General features: G+C 40.7%; 2 protein-coding genes across 2 annotated transcripts; one reads left to right on the top strand and one right to left on the bottom strand.

The window, feature by feature from the left end:
- Positions 1 to 2,114: 2,114 nt before the first annotated feature.
- LOC128127813 (uncharacterized) lies at positions 2,115 to 2,939 on the bottom strand. The gene has a single exon (XM_052766512.1). It carries the CDS (start codon positions 2,937 to 2,939, stop codon positions 2,115 to 2,117), a length of 825 nt encoding a protein of 274 aa, XP_052622472.1.
- Positions 2,940 to 8,380: 5,441 nt separating this feature from the next.
- On the top strand, positions 8,381 to 10,091 carry LOC111893153 (transcription termination factor MTERF6, chloroplastic/mitochondrial). Its single transcript, XM_023889217.3, has 2 exons — positions 8,381 to 8,725; positions 9,002 to 10,091. Exon 2 carries the CDS (start codon positions 9,007 to 9,009, stop codon positions 9,997 to 9,999), a length of 993 nt encoding a protein of 330 aa, XP_023744985.1. The 5' UTR covers positions 8,381 to 8,725; positions 9,002 to 9,006; the 3' UTR covers positions 10,000 to 10,091.
- Positions 10,092 to 21,814: the final 11,723 nt, after the last annotated feature.

Raw genomic sequence — 21,814 nt, 5'->3', positions numbered from 1 at the left:
CTTTATCGCATATAACATAACAAGCCAGCATGCAAACATATCATCACGTACTGTCAGACATATCTGGGGTGTCTGACCTACCCTTCGGTCCTAACAACCGAACTATACAACTATCACATATACATATCATGCCAGCATATAACATATCAGGTAGTAGCAAACCTAGATGATATCACAAAGACAATCATCTAACATACAACTCCTACCGGTGGGCCGGCATTGTGGCCGTAGACCCACCGCTACTGGAAGGTAACTCACCTCGAAGTAGCTGCTGATCTGATCGGGAACTGACTGTCTGCTGCTGCTGCTGCTGCTCCGGAAATTCTCCGGCTGCAATTCCCACAACGTACCCAATCAAACACTGCTAACTGTCCTTTGGGTAAAATGACCATTTTACCCCGATCATGCCCTAAGTCACAGACAGAGTCAACTTTCAATTGACCCGACTCGCCGAGTTGGCTTTCCAACTCGCCGAGTCCCTACCCAAACGATTGTCCTGGATCCCGTTTCTACTCGTCGAGTTAGGCGACGACTCGACGAGTTCTCCTTCTAAACTGATATTCAAGTCCTTCATCCTACTCGTCGAGTTGTATGAACAACTCGTCGAGTTCATCTTCATCCGATGAACACTTATGCTAAGACTCGCCGAGTTGTATGAACAACTCGCCGAGTCTGTTCTTGGTCTAAGGAGATTGCCTTGAACTCGCCGAGTCAGGGCATTAACTCGCCGAGTACCTCCAAAGATGAGTTCAGCTTCCGATTCACTGAGTCACACCCCATGACTCACTGCTCACTCGACACTACGAAAAGGGGACAAACTCGGAGACTCGCGAATAGACTCGCCGAGTCACATGAGCGACTCGCCGAGTCGTTGCCATGCACCCACTAAATACACGGATTTTCTCGATTCCAGTCCATTCCATTCACAGATCTGGACTTCTAGGACACGAATCACACGTAAAGTTTCCAACTTTACGTGTAGATATTCACCAATATGGATTTTAGGGCTCAAAATGCCTCAAAAGGGTAGATCTAGGGTGGACAAGCAACATGGGGCCATAAAGCTAACAGATCTGAGCTCCTGGAGCTCAATCTTGCCTAGATCTAGAGGCCAATCGACTTATTGCAAACCCTCAAGCATGCACAATCTTGGAAATGGCTCAAAAAGGACTTTAATGGAGCTATAAGGGACAATAAGCTTAAAAACAGAGGGGAAACGAGCTATACCTTAGGGGAAACGTTGGAATGACACAGAGATGCTTGGCCTCCTTCTCCTCTTCTTGATTCCCTCTTCTTTTCCTTCAAAGAAACTTCAAGAACACCACAAAACACTTCAAACTCACAAGGAAGCAAGGCTAGAGAGAGATACAGGGCTCTGAGGGTGAATGGGGGCGAGGTTGGGGCGGATAAGTCGTTTAAATAGGGTGCAAATCCCTGAAACTTAGGGTTTCATCCAACAGCTGTGACTCGCCGAGTCCAGGATATGGACTCGCCGAGTCGCCAACTTAAACGTGTCCCGGGTCCCGCATCCACTCGGCGAGTCGGACCTATGACTCGCCGAGTCCAAGGCTAAAAGAAGGGAAATACTCAAATAAGATTTACGTACCAGGAACCGGGTGCTACATTTTATTTATGAATAATTGAGGAAACAACTTAGCTAAATACATAAAATTGGGATGACCTAGGCGAAGATGCCATAACATGACTTTATTTTGTATGCTGGAATCTGAAAATGAAATGGAATTAGAGACAAAAGCTGAACTTTTACTGGACTCTGAGCCACAATGTGAGTTTTCTTGGAGCAAGTATAATCCCTTTCTCTGCTTAGCAATGCCAATCACCTTCCCCGATCCCGCCACCTGAAAATCACACCAGTCATCAGAAAAACGAATTATGCATTTCAAGTCTCGTGTAAGTTTACTTATTGAAAGTAAATTGCAGTCCGGTTTTGGTACAAAAAGGACCGAGTGAAGAGTGATATTATTTGACAATGTAACAGATCCGATTCCTTTTACAGGAGAAAAGGATCCATCAGCAATTCGAACATGGGACTGGTGATGAGGTTGAAGAAATGTGAAAAGGCTCATATCTGATGTCATATGGTTGGTAGCCCCTCAGGTTGCATTGCCATTTCCATAAGAAGTATGAAGAGCATAAATGATTTTACCTTTATGAACTAGTAAGCTGGTGGACTGTTCAGTAGTACCTGTGGTGTTTGGATCAGAGGTTGAGTTATTTTGCATCATCTTTGTCAATGCCTCCAACTGATTTTTGATAGTCTGGATCTCATTGTTGTAAGGCTCGGGATAAGTAGTAAGATTGGCTCTATTTTCTTTATTGAAACGAGCACTTGAGGGTTTCCAGTCTGCTGGCTTTCCATGGAGCTTCCAACAACCATGTTTCCAATGACCAGGGACTTTACAATGTTCACACCATGGACGCCCTTGAGATTTCTGGGATTTACCATGATGAGTAGAAGTGTTGGTGAAGAGGGCAGATCCCTCGGTGATAAGATTATTGGACTGGGGCATCATAAGTTTTTTACGACTTTCTTCTTGACGGACAGTAGAGAAGGCTTCACGGGATGTAGGTAGAGGATGGGTTCCCATGACCTGACTGCGAACACCGTCTAAATCTTTGTTGAGGCCAAGTAAGAATCTGATAGTTCTTTTCTGATTGACTACAGAACGATAACTGGCATCATCATCAACACACTTCCAGGGATGGGTCTCAAATAAATCTAGTTGAAGCCAGATTCGGGATAGAAGATGAAAGTACTGAGTGACAGAAAGATCACCTTGGCGCAAATCATACAACTTAGTCTCGAATTTGAATAGTTCAGAGGAGTTTTCAGTGCTTGAGTAGGTTTCTTTGGCTACCTCCCAGATCTCTTGAGCAGTCTTGTAAAGAATAATGTTTTCTCCCACTTCTGTTGTCATAGAGTTGATTAACTAGGACATAACCAAATGATCATTGGTTCTCCAGGTCCTAAATTTTGGATCCTTAGAATCAGGAGCCACAGTTTCTCTGGTAAGATGACCATCTTTATAACGACCACAGATAAACATAAATATTGATTGAGACCATTGGAAAAAATTCTAACCATTGAGTTTATGACTGGTTGTAGGAGTTGTATCAGGATTTCCTGTTAATCCTGGTACTAACGTGATTGTGCTGGATTCAGAGTTTGAAGATGTGCCCGTCATTGTGAAGACTTGAGTTTAAATTTGAACAATGAAGATCGAGAGAACTATGAAATCTCTGATACCATGCAGAAATTAAAAGAGTGTTTTGAGATAAAATTATCTCTGTGTTTTTTTTCTTACTGAAATGAAAACATACAGGGAATATATACAACAAGTTTAGGGCCGGCTACACTAATCAGATCCTAGATTAAAGGAATCTCAAATCAATTCTAATCCTATCTAAAAATAAATACAAGGAATAAAATCTACTAAATATAACTTCGTAATATTCAACAAAAAAATAATCATCGTCCAAGAAACTATCATATATAGTAAATGTGAAGTCTGGAAATCCAGAACTCCCAAAGACTGTGTAATATAATTGAAATTATCTATAGTTGCATAAAGGTAGGAATTATCTAATCAATAGATAACATTTTCTTTGGGAGAAAATTTTCCAGGAAATTAATCGAGATGTATAGTTACATAAAGGTTGGAATTATATAATCAATAGATAAACATTTTCTCATAAGTGATTGTTACTTGTGTAATATAATTGAAATACATTTATACCGTATCACACTCATACCAAGCTCGTAATAGATCCATCAACCATGTCACTCCAATCGTTTACATATGTGTTGAAAGCTATCGGTACAAATGTACGCGGAGCATCAGACCTTCGCTCTATTGACAATAAAATCATGTACATATGTGCTGAAAGTTATCGGTACAAATGTACGTGGAGCATCAGACCTTCGCTCTACCGAAAATAAAATCCATTGCATGATATGATGTCAATCAACACATGTATACAATGAAGTAAGTAACCTAACTGAATGTTTAATGTGTAATGATCATACACATATAACTTACATCACATTCCAACCAACCCAAAGTCTATGTCCCAATATATGCACATCCAAAACTCCATTGCCATTATATACGTGAGAAACCGATGAACAAACAATAGCGAAAGGGAAGTGATTCGTACACAACAGTTTTTTGCCATACACAACAATTCATGCATTATATAGTTGTACAATACAACATTTTAAAGCACCAATTGTTGTGCATGGAGAAAAATTATTGTGTACGGATCAACTCCCCTATTTTCATATAGAATGTGAATGTTACGGACTATACAATTGTCTAATGGTGGTGGTCATAGGCGTGCAACGTCTTTCTTTTTCATATGTATCCACGAAGACTTCAGTCGTAAATATGTGATGCTTGATTTGTACACCTAAGAACCTATGGTGACATTTTAAAATCTAATTGGGGAATCACTTTGTAACATCCGGTTTCTAGGTATGAGCTTTTTACTTCAATATTGTGAATTTTTGGTGGCCATGACGTGGTGCCAGGATCACCATGACACGACATCTTATGAGTCGCGATAATTTTTAAGTGGCACATGGTGACGTCTGGGGCTCAAAACCCTAGATTTCGAGCGTTGGGCCCCATTTAAAGTATGCGATGGCTAGGGTTTGTCCACCTTAGCCTCCCTTACTCCCGAAAGACCAGAAATCAACCCTAGCCTCTTTGTGATCATCATGGAGCTGATTTGTGGTTTTATGGCCTTTGAAGAAAGAAGAATGTGCTTCATCAAGCAAGCTCATCTTCATCCCTTGGTGTATCTTTTAGGCTTTTGTAAGTCCTCAAGCTCTTACCTTTTTGATGCAATCTTCTTGATCTAGGTTTTTATGGACATTTCTTCATGTTTATGTTGGTTTGAGTGGATGGATCCAATAAAGTTGCCAACTTTATTGATCCTTGAGGTCCCAAGAAGATTAGATGCTCCAGATCTGAAGTATTATGTAATTTTGAGCTCATGCATAACCCCATTCCTTTCATTTTGACCTAAGTTGAGTAAAAGACATGCATTATACGTGCATGTCCTCAAAGCAAGGATTTTTATGATACATATGAGTCTAAGGAAGCTTTCTGGAAGGTATGGATATGGGGCTTAATGGATTAAGGGATTAATCCGTTGAGTTGATTCTGATGAGATACAACGACGTGGTGACATGCTCATCATGACGTGGCGGTGGAATCCGTCGTGATTTTTTTGTGCTTACGGTTTAAGTTTAAATGTTTAAGGTATCTCTAGTAGCAGGGGAAATGAGTTAGCTTGATTGCATTGCATCCACCGATGATATCCGCACTACAAGATTGTGGGATTTACTCTGATATTTTTATGAAAATAATATACTCATGTTTTGGATTACTTGACTTGTGATGTTTATGAATGAGTTTTATTACTTAAAAAATGAAAACTTTTTTTTGGTATTTTTGGGATGTTTCACACTTCTATCACAGGTTCGTCATCCGACTACTTTACAGTTTTAATAGTTTCATCCTACAAAAAGAAAATATTAAATATAATTAAATTTTTAACAATACAACAACGTATAATAGCACATATGTAGTTATTTATGTACCTTAAACTTATGTGTCCAAAAGTCATCATCTTGTAAAAGAACACAATCCTCTATGATAAATTGCTCTAAGGGGGGTAACCTTGTCACCCTATAATCATTTAACAAATCCATACTATTAAAATATCAATGATGCAATAACGGGTATATACCATAAAATTAAATAACAATATGCTAGAGTTAATTAACAATATACCTCGAACCCTTGTGAGGTATCATCATCATGTGTGGCACCCTTATTACTATGAAGTACGTGTATACCTACCACAACTTCGAGTTTTATATTACACATTTCATGTGCCACCAATTGACACCGACATTCTTAAAGCTCCTTTTGCAAATCCATAACGAGTTGGTCCTAATTTATTGTTGGTCCAGTTTGTGGTGGTAGGTCGGATGCATATGAACCTTTGTTAGTATCGCGTCGTACCAATTTTTTGGAGGTTCATAATTAGGTGACATGTGAGGTGATGGTGTGAGAGATGGTTCCCTTTGAATGTAGGTAGTAAGTAAAGCATTGAGATCAATCCATGCAGAGCTAAAAGACCACCATGTCGCATGACTCTCATCTATTGTTGACCGCAACTTCTCTAAAAGCTTATTATCCTCCTAACATAATTGTACATTAACTGTTAACATCATTATACATACGGGGAAAATGAGAAATTTATATAAATAAGCATCCTCGCTCAACATCAAGAAACATATAACATTGATGTTTTTGTAATTTCCTAAGCCTGGACCATTCAACAGCATGAGGGATCACATTCACTTGGCGCACACCAAACAAAATGTTGACCAGAAAACTCTCTAGAATCCATATCTAAAAGAATCATATATCAGGATACTAGCAAATAGAAAACGTTAAAATGATAATCATGTATTTTACCTTAAAAGCGTATGAAAACCCATCGAGGTTGTACATTAACTTTTGACGATTTTTTCTTTGACATGATGAATAAGCCTATAACGCCTATTGAATAACATCTCTAGCTGAGTGTACAATTGATCCTAAATTATCCCCCGACTACATGATACATGTTGAATCATCAAAGTTGGATACCAAACCCAAATACTTCTCCTTCACATATTGGTGAGCTAACTGACCATTAACCCCTTCTAAAACAAATATAATAGACACACAGACTGCATCATCGTCTGATTATTCATAAAGAGATGTTTCAAATACATTAATAACATGTTGCAATTTTATAGATTTAGTTGTCTTCACCATAGGAAACATATAGGAAACACATGTAATCGAAAAGCATAACCATAATTTGAGGCAATCAAATATTAACCAAAATGGAAGCCGGTCACAAAGCATAATTCCCTCTTCCCAAATGTCAACTTGGACTCCTCGATTTCAAAAAACTATTTCTTGCACTTTGCTTCGAGGGCTTGTCACAACTTTCTTGCTGAATACGTAATGTAAAAGCAAATGATCCCCTTCTATTACTACTTGAATATGTAACCATCTACCAAAACACATCGCATGACAGTCGGGTCATGAGTTTAGCAAGAATATCTACAACAATGTCAGGTTTGCACAACATTGTAAGAGAATGATAAAAAAATAAATAAATAAATAAATAAAATAAATAAAAAACGTTGTGATGTCAACGTCGAACTTGTTCCTAAAATTTTAGAACTACCTTAAGTAGTTCCGGTTTCTGTTTTCCTTATCTTAGAACCTCTATCCGTTGGGTAACCGCCTGTCACGGACCAAGTTTCTGGAAAATTCCAAGGACGTCTAGAGAACTCTGGAACGATCAAGTATACTCGAGAAATCTCCGGAGAGATCAAGAATGCTCTACGAAACCCTGGAAGGTGCTAGAATATTATAGATGTCCGTGGAATAAAGGAGAAAGATCCGGAATAAATGAAAAAGGCACTAGACGAAACTAGAACGACCCGGAAGACTTTGGAAGGATCTAGAACACGCTAGATCATACAAGAACGATTTGGATAATATCGGGAAGACTTAGAGATTTCTAAAGCATCGTATACAAGTTTACAATATTCTAGAGTCTTGTAAAATCCATGTATATAATAGGAAGAGTCTAGATTAGTCATGAATGATCGGGACCTAGAAACTTCCATTTGAGGAGGTGTAAGGTTCCTATAATAATATTATAATAGGAACCTTACACCTCCTCAAATGGAAGTTTCTAGGTCCCGATCGTTCATGACTAATCTAGACTCTTCCTATTATATACATGGATTTTACAAGACTCTAGAATATTGTAAACTTGTATACGATGCTCTAGAAATCTCTAAGTCTTCCTGATATTATCCAAATCGTTCTTGTATGATCTAGCGTGTTCTAGATCCTTCCAAAGTCTTCCGGGTCATTCTAGTTTCGTCTAGTGCCTTTTTCATTTATTCCTGATCTTTCTCCTTTATTCCACGGACATCTATACAAGTTTACAATATTCTAGAGTCTTGTAAACTCATTTGTCCAAACCATCAAGAAGTTGCCTTGTAAAGAAGTTTAGTTATATAATAGAAGCTTTCTTGAAGTGTCCCTTGTCGTAACTCTTGCTTCCTAAGTTCGTTAATACATCTAGATCGCTGAAGTTAGTCTGACTTAGTCAGAGAAGCACTAAGCGGCACATGGTATTGACTAGTCTAAAAGAGTCATTCCGTGACAAGCCGGTCCAGTAACTTAGCTGGTCTTTTATATATTTAATATATATATTTTATATATGTTTTTTGAAAAAAAAAATTATATACAAAATTAAAATAAACTTAGCTAGGTTTTATCTCTCAGCCGACATCACAAACACACAAGACAACCAGGGTACAATCCATTCTCTCTCGCTCACTCGTTCAATCGCACGGACGAACCCACCGTTCAATCGCATAACGTCACAGTCCACCGGCGAGGCCTTAGCCAGCTCCTGCGCAGCAGCGACGGCATCGCCGATAATCACAATCCCATTCTCATTTTTTCTGATTCTGCCAAGTCCCAAATCGATCGACGACACATTCAATCGCTTCCACCATCTAGAATCGCACACGGCCACCTTCCACCGGCACACCGTGACGCCCTTCTTTGAATCCGGCACACCAACGACGCCTTCCCCGACTCTACAGGTCAGAACTCATAACTCAGAACATCTTTACTGATTAATGATGACATTCTGTTTACTGATTTAATGATGCCGTTTATGTTTACTGATTGTGAATTTGTGATTGTTTAGTAGCTGTTTACAATGTGCTGATTCTTTGAAATGAATTCTAAACATTTACAGTGTGATTGTTTAATGACCCATTTTCACTTAAACGGGTTGAATTTGTGATATTATTTTTAGTTTGATTTAAGGTATAAACGCTTTGTTGATTTCCATTTCCCTCTACCCTAAATTTCAGGTCTTATGGACATCAGCAACAGCAACAGCCACATATTATGGTTCTTCAAGCAGAAAGGTTTTCATGAGAAAGGCATTAACGAAATAATGAGAAAATGCAAACGCCTCGAATCTGTCCAAAAACAAAACCTATCAGAAAACTGGGATTACTTAAAATCCATCGGCATCCAAGAACGAAAGCTTCCATCAATCATCACAAAATGTCCCAAAATCATGACCCTCGATCTAAACCAAAAACTCATCCCAATGATCCAATGCCTCACAACTCTCTCAACAAAACCCGATGAAGTCCCTTCCGCCATAACCAAATTCCCCCACATTTTAACCCACAGCATCGAAGAAAAACTTTGCCCACTCCTCGGTTTCTTCGAGTCACTCGGTGTGTCAGGAACTCAACTCGGTAAACTCATCCTCCATAACCCTAGAATCATAAGCTACAGCATCCATTCCAAGCTTTCAGGGGTAGTTGACTTTCTTGTAAACATCGGTTTGACCAAAGACGGAATGATCGGGAAAATCTTGGTTAAATACCCGTCCATTATGGGGTACAATGTTGAGAAGCGGCTACGGCCCACAACCGAGTTTTTACTTTCGTTAGGGTTAACGAAATCAGATCTACAAAAGGTAGTGATTAATTTCCCTGAAGTTATATGTAGAGATGTGGATAAGATTTTGAAACCGAATCTTGATTATTTGAAAACCCGCGGGTTTGGTTCGGGTCAAATAGCGAGTTTAGTGGGGCGATATCCACCGGTTTTGATTAAGAGTGTTAAGAACTCGTTGGAACCGAGGATTAGGTTTTTGGTGGAGGTGATGGATCGAGGAATTGAGGAAGCTGCTGATTATCCTGAGTTTTTTCACCATGGTTTCAAGAAACGACTTGAGAGACGTGAGAAGCTTTTGAAACAGAAGAATGTTTCTTGCAGTTTGAGTGAAATGCTTGATTGTAATCATAACAAGTTTCTTTCAAGATTTGATCTCGTTGCCAAAATTGTTTAACTTATTCCTTCCATCTTCTCTATATGTAATATGTATGTAGTTGTTTTCAAGTTTTAATTATATATGAGAGTTTTAACGACTTAATAGAGAAAGCCGAGAACAAGAAAATGAAGTTTCATATGTTAGATTCTTTTATCCAGACAAAGTAGCAGTTTGATTCTGTTTCAGATCCTCATTATTCTCATCCTTAACTATCGCAAAGATAATCAACTATCAAGTTAACAAAGCGGCTGCCTCGATTAGTCAATTTTAAGTTGATTTATATGTATGTGGGAGAAGGCTCAGTAGGTTCATTCTTAAAAGATTAACGATATGTTTTTAACCATAGTTTGAGTGTTAAAAGATGGAAACTTCAATTTGATGCTACTTGGATTTCAATTCTTATGCAAGACTGCAAGTTATCCAGCTCAAAATCCCCTTGTAATGCGCATTTAGCAACTACTAACTAAGCATTTCAAGATTGTAAGGAATTAGCAGCAAATAGCGATTGAATGTATGTGGTTCAACTTGTATTTTGTACTTGAACTTATTAAATTAGATTCGAACGAGCTCTGAGTTTAAATCTCTATAAAAGCTCGACCCATTAGAACTCCTACTTAAAAAGCTTCAATCTGTTTTATAAGTTGAATTTTGATAATTGAATTGATAAAAGTTAGGTATCTTCTTGCATTTGTTGACACATAAATACAAAAGGTTGGTACCACTGAATAACTTCAATTTATAGCGCCGTATGAAAATGTATTATATGTAACTAAACTCATGTGTAAAAACACACACAAAATTCACATCAAAACGTAAACAAATTCGAATTTATACTGAAACGTACATAAAAATATGTAAGATTATTTTTTTAAGCCAACGAACGGAAGTTCAAATAATCAAAAATGTATTATATGTGACTTGAGTCATACGTAGGAAGTGTATATAAAATTAAGCACGAAAACATAAAATATATATATATATATATATATATATATATATATATATATATATATATATATATATATATATATATATATATATATATATATATATATATATATATATATATATATATATACACACATCGAAACGTTTGACGTAAACAAACTCGAATTTATATCATGTACATATAAAAAAGCAAGTAAGTTTAAAAAATTAAAAAAATAATAATAACAACGAACGATTTACGTTGAAATATTGACCACCTCGAATTTATACCGGGACATACATAAAAATAAGCACGTAAATGAATTAGTTTTTTTTAAGTTAACGAACGAAAGTAGAGAAAAAATAAAATGATGAAAAATGTCATTTTATAAAGTAGATGTGTAGGAAATATCGACGGAAACATGGAAAGATGAAAATGATATTTTATAAACGTCAAAATTAAAAAGGATCAAAATGACATTTTAAATAGTAGAGGTGTATAAAATATCATTTTACAATGTAAAGAAAAAATATATATAAAAATATCATTTTATAAGGTATAGGGATAGGAAATGTTAGTGGAAATATCTACCGACATTACCTTTTAATATATAATTAACTTTTTCACGAACTTATATCGGAATAAATTATTCAGAACACAAACTTTGAATGAAAACTATGTTATTTGATAATAATCAAATGTTGATGGACATATTTGCTAAATGACAAAAATTATGATTTTAATATTCTTAACCATTTTGTACTAAATGAATTATCCCTGTTTAATAAAACATATAAATAAATTAGTTGGAAAAATATAAAAATTACAAGACATCATATAAAATCTTATGTTAAACATAAAAGTTGGCAATCCATAAAATCATACTAAAATTTAAGCATAACTAGGAAAATGTCTGTACGTTGCACGGGTCATTTTTTTTAGAAAAAAAAATAAATGATAGAAGAATATGTTAGATGAAAATGACAAAAAATAAAGGAAAAGAGGGTTGAATTTAGCAACCTTTTAGAAAACATATGGCGGAAGTTTGAATGTTAAAAAGTTCATGTTGGTAATAGAAGATGGAAAAAGTATCAAAATAGAAGAATGTTGAAAAATGAGAGGCTAAACTATAGATGGCTTAAATAAATGGAACACTTTTGGGAAAATATAAAAAACATATGAGAAAAAGTCACAAATGAATCGTCTTAGAAAAGAAATAAAGGGCAGAAGAATATGATAAACGAAAATGACAAATAATAAAGAAAAAAGGTTGAATTTAACAATTTTTTATAAAACATGCGGCAAAAGTCTGGATGTTAAAAATTTCTAAGCACTTTTGGAAAAATGTAAAAAAATATGGGAGAACAGTCACAAATGAAGAAGGTTATTGTTCAAATGTTGTAAATTGTCAAAGTTTAGTGGCATTAGTGTAAAGAATCGTCAAACTTTAATGTCAAGAGTGTAAAGAAGTAAAAGTGAAAGCTTTGTGACAAATGTGTAAAGAAATAAAAGATAAGTGGTAAAAATATGAATGGATATATATATATATATATATATATATATATATATATATATATATATATATATATATATATATATATATATATATATATATATATATATATATATATAGTTTGCACATTTTTTTAAAGTTGAAACTTTATAAATAATTGATTAGCAATATGATCATGCAAATTGTCTTTATATTCATTGCCATAGTGTAACACCCTTGCTAGGGCCCAGCTGAATCACACTTCAAAAAAAATGAAAAACATTTATAGAAAATTTCCCAAAAATTCATAGTTAATGATTAACGGAAAAACACTTTGGTCCCAAAATAGTTTACTTAATCAAGTTTGAAAACTAGCGAGATTGTTAACAATAGACATCAAAACAAGATTCAAGTTCACCACACATTTTGTGGTCTTCTTAAAGTCCAAGTTAAAGCCCCTGACTACGCCGGGGAATCTGCCCTTTGGGGGTGTTTCCCTTAGATTTACCTAAGGGCGACGACCCTTGGAACACCGCCAGGTACGCTGCCTCAGACCCCCGTCTTCTCGATTCCTCTTAAGTTATCCGAGTGTGCACTCCACACCTCCAATCTCAAAGGTACTCGACTTCTCTCAAATAGAATGTTGACTACACTAAAATATCGATGATACTAAAATCACCAACATTTCTCTCCCATTATAGTGTAATCCTTGATTCCACAAAATCAAACTCATGGATAAATGAAAATCTCCTGAAGAGTGAATTTTCATATTAGTATAATACACATTTCAAACACTCGAGAATTTAGGTGTCCTGTGGATTGAACCCTCAACTCATTTGAGTAACTGAAGATATTATACACATACGCTTTACACAAATTCTAAAGTTTTATACTTGACACTATTACAAGTCATGTGTCCAATCCATTCATGAGTGCATAAAAGCTTAGCCCAAGTTTTCTGAAGTGGCAAAACATCACACTCACATAGGTAACTTTCCTAAATCATGCACCTATATATGCATTTTTCAAATGAAATATTAAGAAATTACTTAAACCTAACGTAAGTCTTACATATTCAAGCACATACATTGAGATGTTATAAACGAATGCGCTTCAATCTCCACAAGTAAGCTTTCCACATTGATTTCATCATCTAACATTGTATTATAAGGGAATTGGGTATCTTACTCATACAGATTTCAAGTGGTCCTTAAACCCATACCTATCACTGACTTTCTTACCAAGTCTCTACCTAACCCCTTCGTCAAGTGATCAGCTTAATTCTGTTAAGATGGAACAAATTCAACATAAACTATATCTTGAGTTATAAAATCACGTACCATATTGTGTCTAACACCTAAATGTTGCGACTTTCCATTATATACGTGGCTATAGGCCTTTGTCAAGGTGGCAACACTATCACAGTGTATAGAAATGGGTTATATAGGCTTTGGTCACAAAGGGATTTCAAAAATAAAATTCATTAACCATTTTGTTTCCTTACTAGCGGCTACAAAGGCTACAAATTCAGATTCCATAGTTGAGTTTGTGAGGCAAGTTTGCTTCTTTGAGTCCTACAAAATCTCACCTCCTCCAAGAAGGAAAACACAACCATTTGTAGACAATTGGTCCTCGATGTTTGTAATCCAACTAGCATCAGAATACCCTTCTATGACTGAAGGAAACCTTACATAAGTCAAACCATAATCCATGGTTTTATTAAGATACTTCATCACCCGCCTTGCTGCTTACTAGTGGTAAGTACTAGGATTGCTAGTAAACCTGTAACACCCAAAGTTTTAAAGGCCGAGAAAGGAAAGAAAACCCTAACTTTAAGGGGGGACTCGGCGAGTGCAAGCGGAATCTGGGTCGAGGAGTAAGTGATCGTCTCGGCGAGTCGGCCAAGGAGACTCGGCGAGTCAGGTCTGTTCGAGGAAAACCCTAAATCCGGGACTTTGGGCGCTATTTAAGCTCCTTATTCTCTCCATTAGGGTTCCTTAGAGCCTCCTTCATACAGAAAACGAACCCTAAGCCTCCATTGTTGTGCATTCAAGCTTCCAAGCCATTTTTTGGGTGATTTGAAGGAAGAAGAAAGAGGGGAATCAGTGAAGCTTCAAGGATTGGCTTCAGATCTGGAGTTTGTGGAGCCTTTCTGAGGTATTGAAGGTATTAAGTCATTTCCTTCCTTTAGATCTTCTATGGTTGTGAGATTTGGGGATTTTTAAGCCATGATTAGTTGTCCATTTGAGTTAGAAGCCGGATCTGGAGTTGCTACTTCAGATCTAAGCCGATTTTGGTCATGGGAAGCATAAAGTTTCAGCCCTTGAGTTGATTATGGAGCCTCCTTGCCTTAAACCCTAGTTTATGGTGTATTTTGCCTAGATCTCCTTCTCTACACGTAAAGTTTGCAACTTTACGTGAGGAATGGGCTTGGGAAGGGTAGATCTACAGTTTGGATTCCATGCATGACTCAAAAGTCCTCTGCATGTATAGAGATCTGAATGGACTCGGCGAGTCCTTTGAGTGGACTCGGTGAGTAGCATGAAGATGAGGAGGAACTCGACGAGTGGGATGAACAGCTCGTCGAGTCAGATGAAGTTGGGTAGGAATTCAGCGAGTTGGATGAACAAATCGGCGAGTCTGTTGAAGGCTGTCTTGGACTCGGCGAGTCAGGTCGCGAAACCCCAAACCCTTCGAGTTGAGACTCGAATCAGTGAGTCGAATGGAGACTCGGTGAGTTGGACAGGTCAGGACTCGAAAATCAGTAAACTCGGCGAGTCATGGACTGACTCGGCGAGTCGAGTCGCGAATAGAAGGACTCTGAACATATGAACTCGGCGAGTCAATAAGGTGACTCGGCGAGTAGGGTTGACCTGGAAGGTTGACTTTGATCAGGACTTTGACTTTGACCAGGGTTGACTTGGTTGTCTTTCGGGGGTCAGTTAGACTCAGTGTTGCATTGATATTGGTAGCTCGGGGAGCTAGTGGAGCAGGAGTTCAGAGAGTTGCCAGTCGGCAGCTAGTGGGATCATCAACAAGTTCAGCCAGTGCAGGTGAGTTTCCCTTTTGTATGAATGGGTCTACGGCCATAATGTCGGCCCATGTAGTTATGAGTAGAAGACCCGGGGGTTAGCCCTAGGCACAGTATGCTAGTATGATATTCAGGACGAGGTCCAGTGATAGCGGGCGGGTGCCCAAGGAATGGTTTATGTGATAGTTTATACTTGTTGTCTGTGTGATACTTGTATGTGCCTGGTAGGGAGGTGAGTGTGGGCGAGGTCCCGTATCTCACCAATAGCAGAGTGTGGATGGTGTTCCACATCTCAGTAGCAGCAGATCAGGGGCGAGGCCCAAGTTAGGGAAGGAGTGAGGGTGGGCTGGGCCCGTACCTCACTATCAGTAGGAGTATGGACGGGTTCCATGACTCATCAGCAGCAGGACAAGGGCGGGGCCCAGAGATAGGCGAGGCCTTTGGACAAGATCCGTTAGTATGTGTTTAGCTTATGTGATGAGATATGATATGTTTATGTGCTATTATATGTTAGTGGGCGAGGCCCTGTGACAGGCGAGGCCTAAGTGAAACAGATCTGTATCCGAGCGGGGCTCGAAGCCAGGCGGGGCCTGGAGCGGCGGGGCCGTTGTAGCGGGCGAGGCCTGAGGTAGGTGGGCGAGGCCCATGATAGCGGGCGTGGCCTAGTATGTGCAGTATGTGGTTATGCATGGTATGTGGTAGGGTGGGAAACTTACTGAGCTTCGTGCTTACGGTTTTCAGTTTTGGTTTCAAGTACTTCCGGTAGCGGAGGGAAGAGCTTGGGGTGATCGCATGGCACACACCATAGATTAGACAGCCTGGGAATGTTTACTCTGATAACGAACATGTATTTTGGAAACTAATACTCTGCTTATGTTTTGAAATGATGAATTTGCTTTAAGTATTGTTTTATTAAAAGAAATTTTTAGTCTTAAATTTTGGGACGTTACAAGTTGGTATCAGAGCCTTGGTTTGAGGGATTCGGACATGCTCTCGGGTGTGTCTGAACTCAAACTGAGGAATTGGTATAGAAGTTTTCAAAATGAAGAGGACAGTTTTTTAAAAGAGAGTTTTGGGAAAGAAAACAGTTTTAGAAAAGCAAGAATAATTTAGAAAGAAAAGAACTTTGAAAATAGAAAAAGGGTGTGGTGCATGCAATCAACCGAGCTTAAATAAGTACCCCAAAATACCCATACAATTTATGTTATGATTATCAGTTGATAGAACAGCATGCTAGATTAGGACTAAGGATCTAGGGATGATGCCTTATGTGCCTATTATATGTGTTTTGAGTTGCATGATAGTGCTGATTAGACAGTGGTATGATAGCCTGTTTAGGTTATGCCTGAGTTGTTGAGTTTGTGTGGGTCTATGAGTTTGTGTTGCATGCTAGTTCAGTTTCTTGCTATGTGGATATGATTGCTTGAGTATGTTGTGGTTAGATTTTCCCTTGTCTGAATGCTGCTTGCTTTGTGCATTGTTGGATACTAACTGATGGGAGTTAGCCATTAGGTGGATACGACACGTCACATGTGATCATGGTTGAATAATCTCAGAGTGCTGGATTTGGTCCTATTGCGCAGCTCTTGTTTGAGTCCAACCGTTGTAGGGACGAGTCTTTTACTTGAAGGATTATCTGAGCCTCGTCACATGTGATGGTATCCAGGTGATGGCTAATTGGCATCACAAGGAGACCTTCAGCAGCTGAGGATTGGTTTGAGTTGAGTCAGAGGTTTTCCCAGGGTAAGCCTAGGATGAGATAGGGCTGGGAGCAGTAGTAGTGGATAAGGGACCTGGTGGAGTCGAAGCAATTCCTGAGGAAAGTACGGATAGATGTGGAAGGTAGTATGGGCCCGTACTACTGAAAGCAGAGGATTCGTACTCGATTCGGGAAAGGCCGAGACAAGACCGGGAACCTGGTAGGGTGTGTTTGGTCTCACATCAGTGATGAATATTCTGATAGTGGTTGTGGTATATTTTCAGCATGGTGACGTTGCGAGAGAGACCAGCGGGCGGATCAGGCGCCGGAGAGGGATCAGGCTCGGGTTCAGGGGCCGAGCAGCTCGAGGAGCGAATGAGGGAGTTGATATCCGCCGAGGTTACGCGTAGTATTCTAGATCAGACTTCTGTGATCTTTGGCACGGTCAAGGAGGGTATATTGGAGATTTTGGATGAGAGGCTGGGAGCCTTCCGTACTGAGATGATGGCATTGATGGGAGCGCGTACCTTGACATTTCGGGAGTTCAGGGCTTGCGAGGCACCAGATTATCATGGGGCTAGGGACCCTATCGCTAGCAGCAGATGGTTGGCTGATGTTGCCAACGCATTCCGTACGAGCCGGTGTCCTGAAGGGGACAAGGTCAGACTCGCTTCATGTCTTCTGAAGGACAGAGCGAGGGATTGGTGGTAGGAGATTGGTCATGCTTTGGGGGATGATGTCGCGTTGGACGCGATGACTTGGAGCGATTTCTTGGCCAGGTTCAGGGCGGAGTTTTCGCCGATTATTGAGGTGCAGCAGTTGGCACGTGAGTTTTAGGATTTGACGCAGACCACTGAGACTGTGGCGGAGATCACCGCCAAGTTCAGGGAGAGGGCTCTTCTTGTACCGTAGTATGTCGCGGGTGAGGAGATGAAGAAGGCCCGATACCATGAGATGTTGAGGGATGACATCAGGGAGTTCGTGAGCAGATCCAGCTGTAAGACGCTGCAAGATATGATTTCTCGGGCTAGAGAGAGGGAGATTGATTTGGAGCAGATCTGAAAGAGGAAGCCGGATGAGGTTCAGGTAACTGCAGGTTTGGGCAAAAGGCCCAAGGGATCAGATTCGAGATCGATGGATTATCAGGACCGCAGTCGGTACGGGAAGTGTGGCAGGGCGCACGGGGCGCGTGCAGGAGTGGTAGTGGTGGTGAGTCTGGCTGTTTCAAGTGCGGTCGGGCTGGTCATTTCAGCAGGGATCAGACTTGTTATGTTTTCACTGCAATCAGCGGGGCCACAAGAAGGCCCAGTGCCCCAGTTTGTTTTCAGCAGGACGGGTGATGGCACCTGCCCCTGCAACTTTGAGGATCACAGACGGCCGTCAGGGCCGTGCAGAGGCGCCTGTGATAGGAGGCAGAGCTCTTCAGATGACTACCTTGGAGGCGCGATCAGCACCAGACGTTGCAGGTATGCGATTTCTGTTTTCAATTCTTTTATTTGTGCATAATTATATTGTTATGGTTCTGCATCATTATCGGTATGAGTATTTTATTTTTGAGCAGTTGATTGTGATCGAGTTATATGCCATCTGCATACCTTGGATATTTGAATGGTAGTGAGGGGATGTGCCCTATTGGAGAAGGCTACATAGGATGCAGTAACTGTAACATGCTTGGGAGGGACTTGGTATGTCTCGCTAGATCGGAGTTGTATAGTGTTAGAGATGGATTGGTCAGATCCCTAGCTATGGTAAGCTTGGGTTCCTCAGCAGGTTGATTATGGAATGGTAGCAAAGATTTCTTTTGAGTATTGAGCAACGAGGGGTAAGCAGGATCGTAGTGGGGGAGAATCCTCCGAGTTTGCAAAGGTAGGAGCACGCAGATCCTGAATGAGTGTCCGATCTCCGAGAAGGAAAAGAAGTGGTTCAGCGTTTGATGGATCGAGGATTTCAGGGTTGGGAGTTTGAGAAACCCCCATCAGCTAGTGCGTGTGATGGTAATGGTTAGCACGTGGTTGGGAATTCAGGTTGTGGATCGCCCGTAGGACTCGAGGGAGTCGGAATGAGGATCTTGAGAGCTAATGGCACATGGGTGCCTTCGTTTTAGCAGTCAGTGATGGAAGTGTTGAAGACTACGGGTAAGCCGTAGCATTCCTTAGTAGCTTCGTTAGCGGAGTTGGGGCGAGGCCCTTACCTCCTAGTGATCAGTCAGGGATCAGGAATGGGTAGTGGATGAGAATGATAGGGAGTTTGCCTATGTAGCCCTAGAGAGGTGAAACCTTGGGAGAGGCCGCCCCAGGATATGGTTGGGTGAGACTCGTAGGCGAGGCCCGAGCGAGAGTGATTAGACTAGTGGGACTAAAAGGATAAAGGCGGGTGGGACTCGTAGGCGAGGCCCGTGAATTTTATCAGCGCAGGTGGGACCTGGTAGGGACCTTAGTGTCAAGCTAGGGGATCGGGGATCCCAGGTTTGTAGTGCCGGAGTGGCAGAATAGATTGAGGAGTTATAGGTGGTCGGAGTTTCTTCGGAAGTCGCTGGGAGCGACTAGTGGTGGTGTTGGGACTAGCTACCGGTGGGAGCCGGTAATCCAGACATTGATAGGTTGGTAGGGACCAGGGTGGTCTCAGTTCATCAAGAAGGCAGACAAGGAATAGCGGAATTTTCAGTCAGTAGTACTGCGGGTAAGCAGTGTATGGTGGAATTCAGTTAGTTGAATCGAGGGGTGCTCGGCACCAAGTTTTGACAGAGAAGAGTGTCAGTGGTTACTGACGGTGATGACCCGTACTGGAAATAGCGGGGATGATGGATTGGTGAAGATAGGATCTTCACAGTGACAGAGGAAATAGTTGGTTGTGGAGCATCGCCTTGGGAAGGCAAGAGAATCGTGAAAGGAAAGAAGGGGTCAACCCCTATGAGTTCAAGTGCAGTACTCGGAGAGCACCAGAAGGATGGTCGGTTGAGTAAGTTGTGTTTCTAAGTTGTTCAGGGTCAGGTTTGACCCGAGGTTTTTATCCGCGAGGATTATGTTAGTCAGAATGACCGGGTGGAAGACCAGCGAAGGTAGGCAGCTGGTGTTGGGGTAATTGGTGGATTTTGGAAGCAGAGCGCAGACGGTGGGCCATAGCAAACTTCGAGGACGAAGTTTAGTTTAAGTGGGGGAGAGTTGTAACACCCAAAGTTTTAAAGGCCAAGAAAGGAAAGAAAACCCTAACTTTAAGGGGGGGCTCGACGAGTCCAAGCGGGATCCGGGTCGAGGAGTAAGTGACCGACTCGGCAAGTCGGCCAAGGAGACTCGGTGAGTCAGGTCTGTTCGAGGAAAACCCTAAATCCGGGACTTTGGGCGCTATTTAAGCTCCTTATTCTCTCCATTAGGGTTCCTTAGAGCCTCCCTCATACAGAGAACGAACCCTAAGCCTCCATTGTTGTGCATTCAAGCTTCCAAGCCATTTTTTGGGTGATTTGAAGGAAGAAGAAAGAGGGGAATCAGTGAAGCTTCAAGGATTGGCTTCAGATCTGGAGTTTGTGGAGCCTTTCTGAGGTATTGAAGGTATTAAGTCATTTCCTTCCTTTAGATCTTCTATGGTTGTGAGATTTGGGGATTTTTAAGCCATGATTAGTTGTCCATTTGAGTTAAAAGCCGGATCTGGAGTTGCTACTTCAGATCTAAGCCGATTTTGGTCATGGGAAGCATAAAGTTTCAGCCCTTGAGTTGATTATGGAGCCTCCTTGCCTTAAACCCTAGTTTATGGTGTATTTTGCCTAGATCTCCTTCTCTACACGTAAAGTTTGCAACTTTACGTGAGGAATGGGCTTGGGAAGGGTAGATCTACAGTTTGGAGTCCATGCATGACTCAAAAGTCCTCTGCATGTATAGAGATCTGAATGGACTCGGCGAGTCCTTTGAGTGGACTCGGTGAGTAGCATGAAGATGAGGAGGAACTCGACGAGTGGGATGAACAGCTCGTCGAGTCAGATGAAGTTGGGTAGGAATTCAGCGAGTTGGATGAACAAATCGGCGAGTCTGTTGAAGGCTGTCTTGGACTCGGCGAGTCAGGTCGCGAAACCCCAAACCCTTCGAGTTGAGACTCGAATCAGTGAGTCGAATGGAGACTCGGTGAGTTGGACAGGTCAGGACTCGAAAATCGGTAAACTCGGCGAGTCATGGACTGACTCGGCGAGTCGAGTCGCGAATAGAAGGACTCTGAACATATGAACTCGGCGAGTCAATAAGGTGACTCGGCGAGTAGGGTTGACCTGGAAGGTTGACTTTGATCAGGACTTTGACTTTGACCAGGGTTGACTTGGTTGTCTTTCGGGGGTCAGTTAGACTCAGTGTTGCATTGATATTGGTAGCTCGGGGAGCTAGTGGAGCAGGAGTTCAGAGAGTTGCCAGTCGGCAGCTAGTGGGATCATCAACAAGTTCAGCCAGTGCAGGTGAGTTTCCCTTTTGTATGAATGGGTCTACGGCCATAATGTCGGCCCATGTAGTTATGAGTAGAAGACCCGGGGGTTAGCCCTAGGCACAGTATGCTAGTATGATATTCAGGACGAGGTCTAGTGATAGCGGGCGGGTGCCCAAGGAATGGTTTATGTGATAGTTTATACTTGTTGTCTGTGTGATACTTGTATGTGCCTGGTAGGGAGGTGAGTGTGGGCGAGGTCCCGTATCTCACCAATAGCAGAGT

Source organism: Lactuca sativa, chromosome 8, assembly GCF_002870075.4.
Source record: "Lactuca sativa cultivar Salinas chromosome 8, Lsat_Salinas_v11, whole genome shotgun sequence".
In the NCBI taxonomy this organism is placed as follows: Eukaryota; Viridiplantae; Streptophyta; class Magnoliopsida; order Asterales; family Asteraceae; genus Lactuca; species Lactuca sativa.
This window is presented reverse-complemented; position numbering and strand designations above follow the sequence as displayed.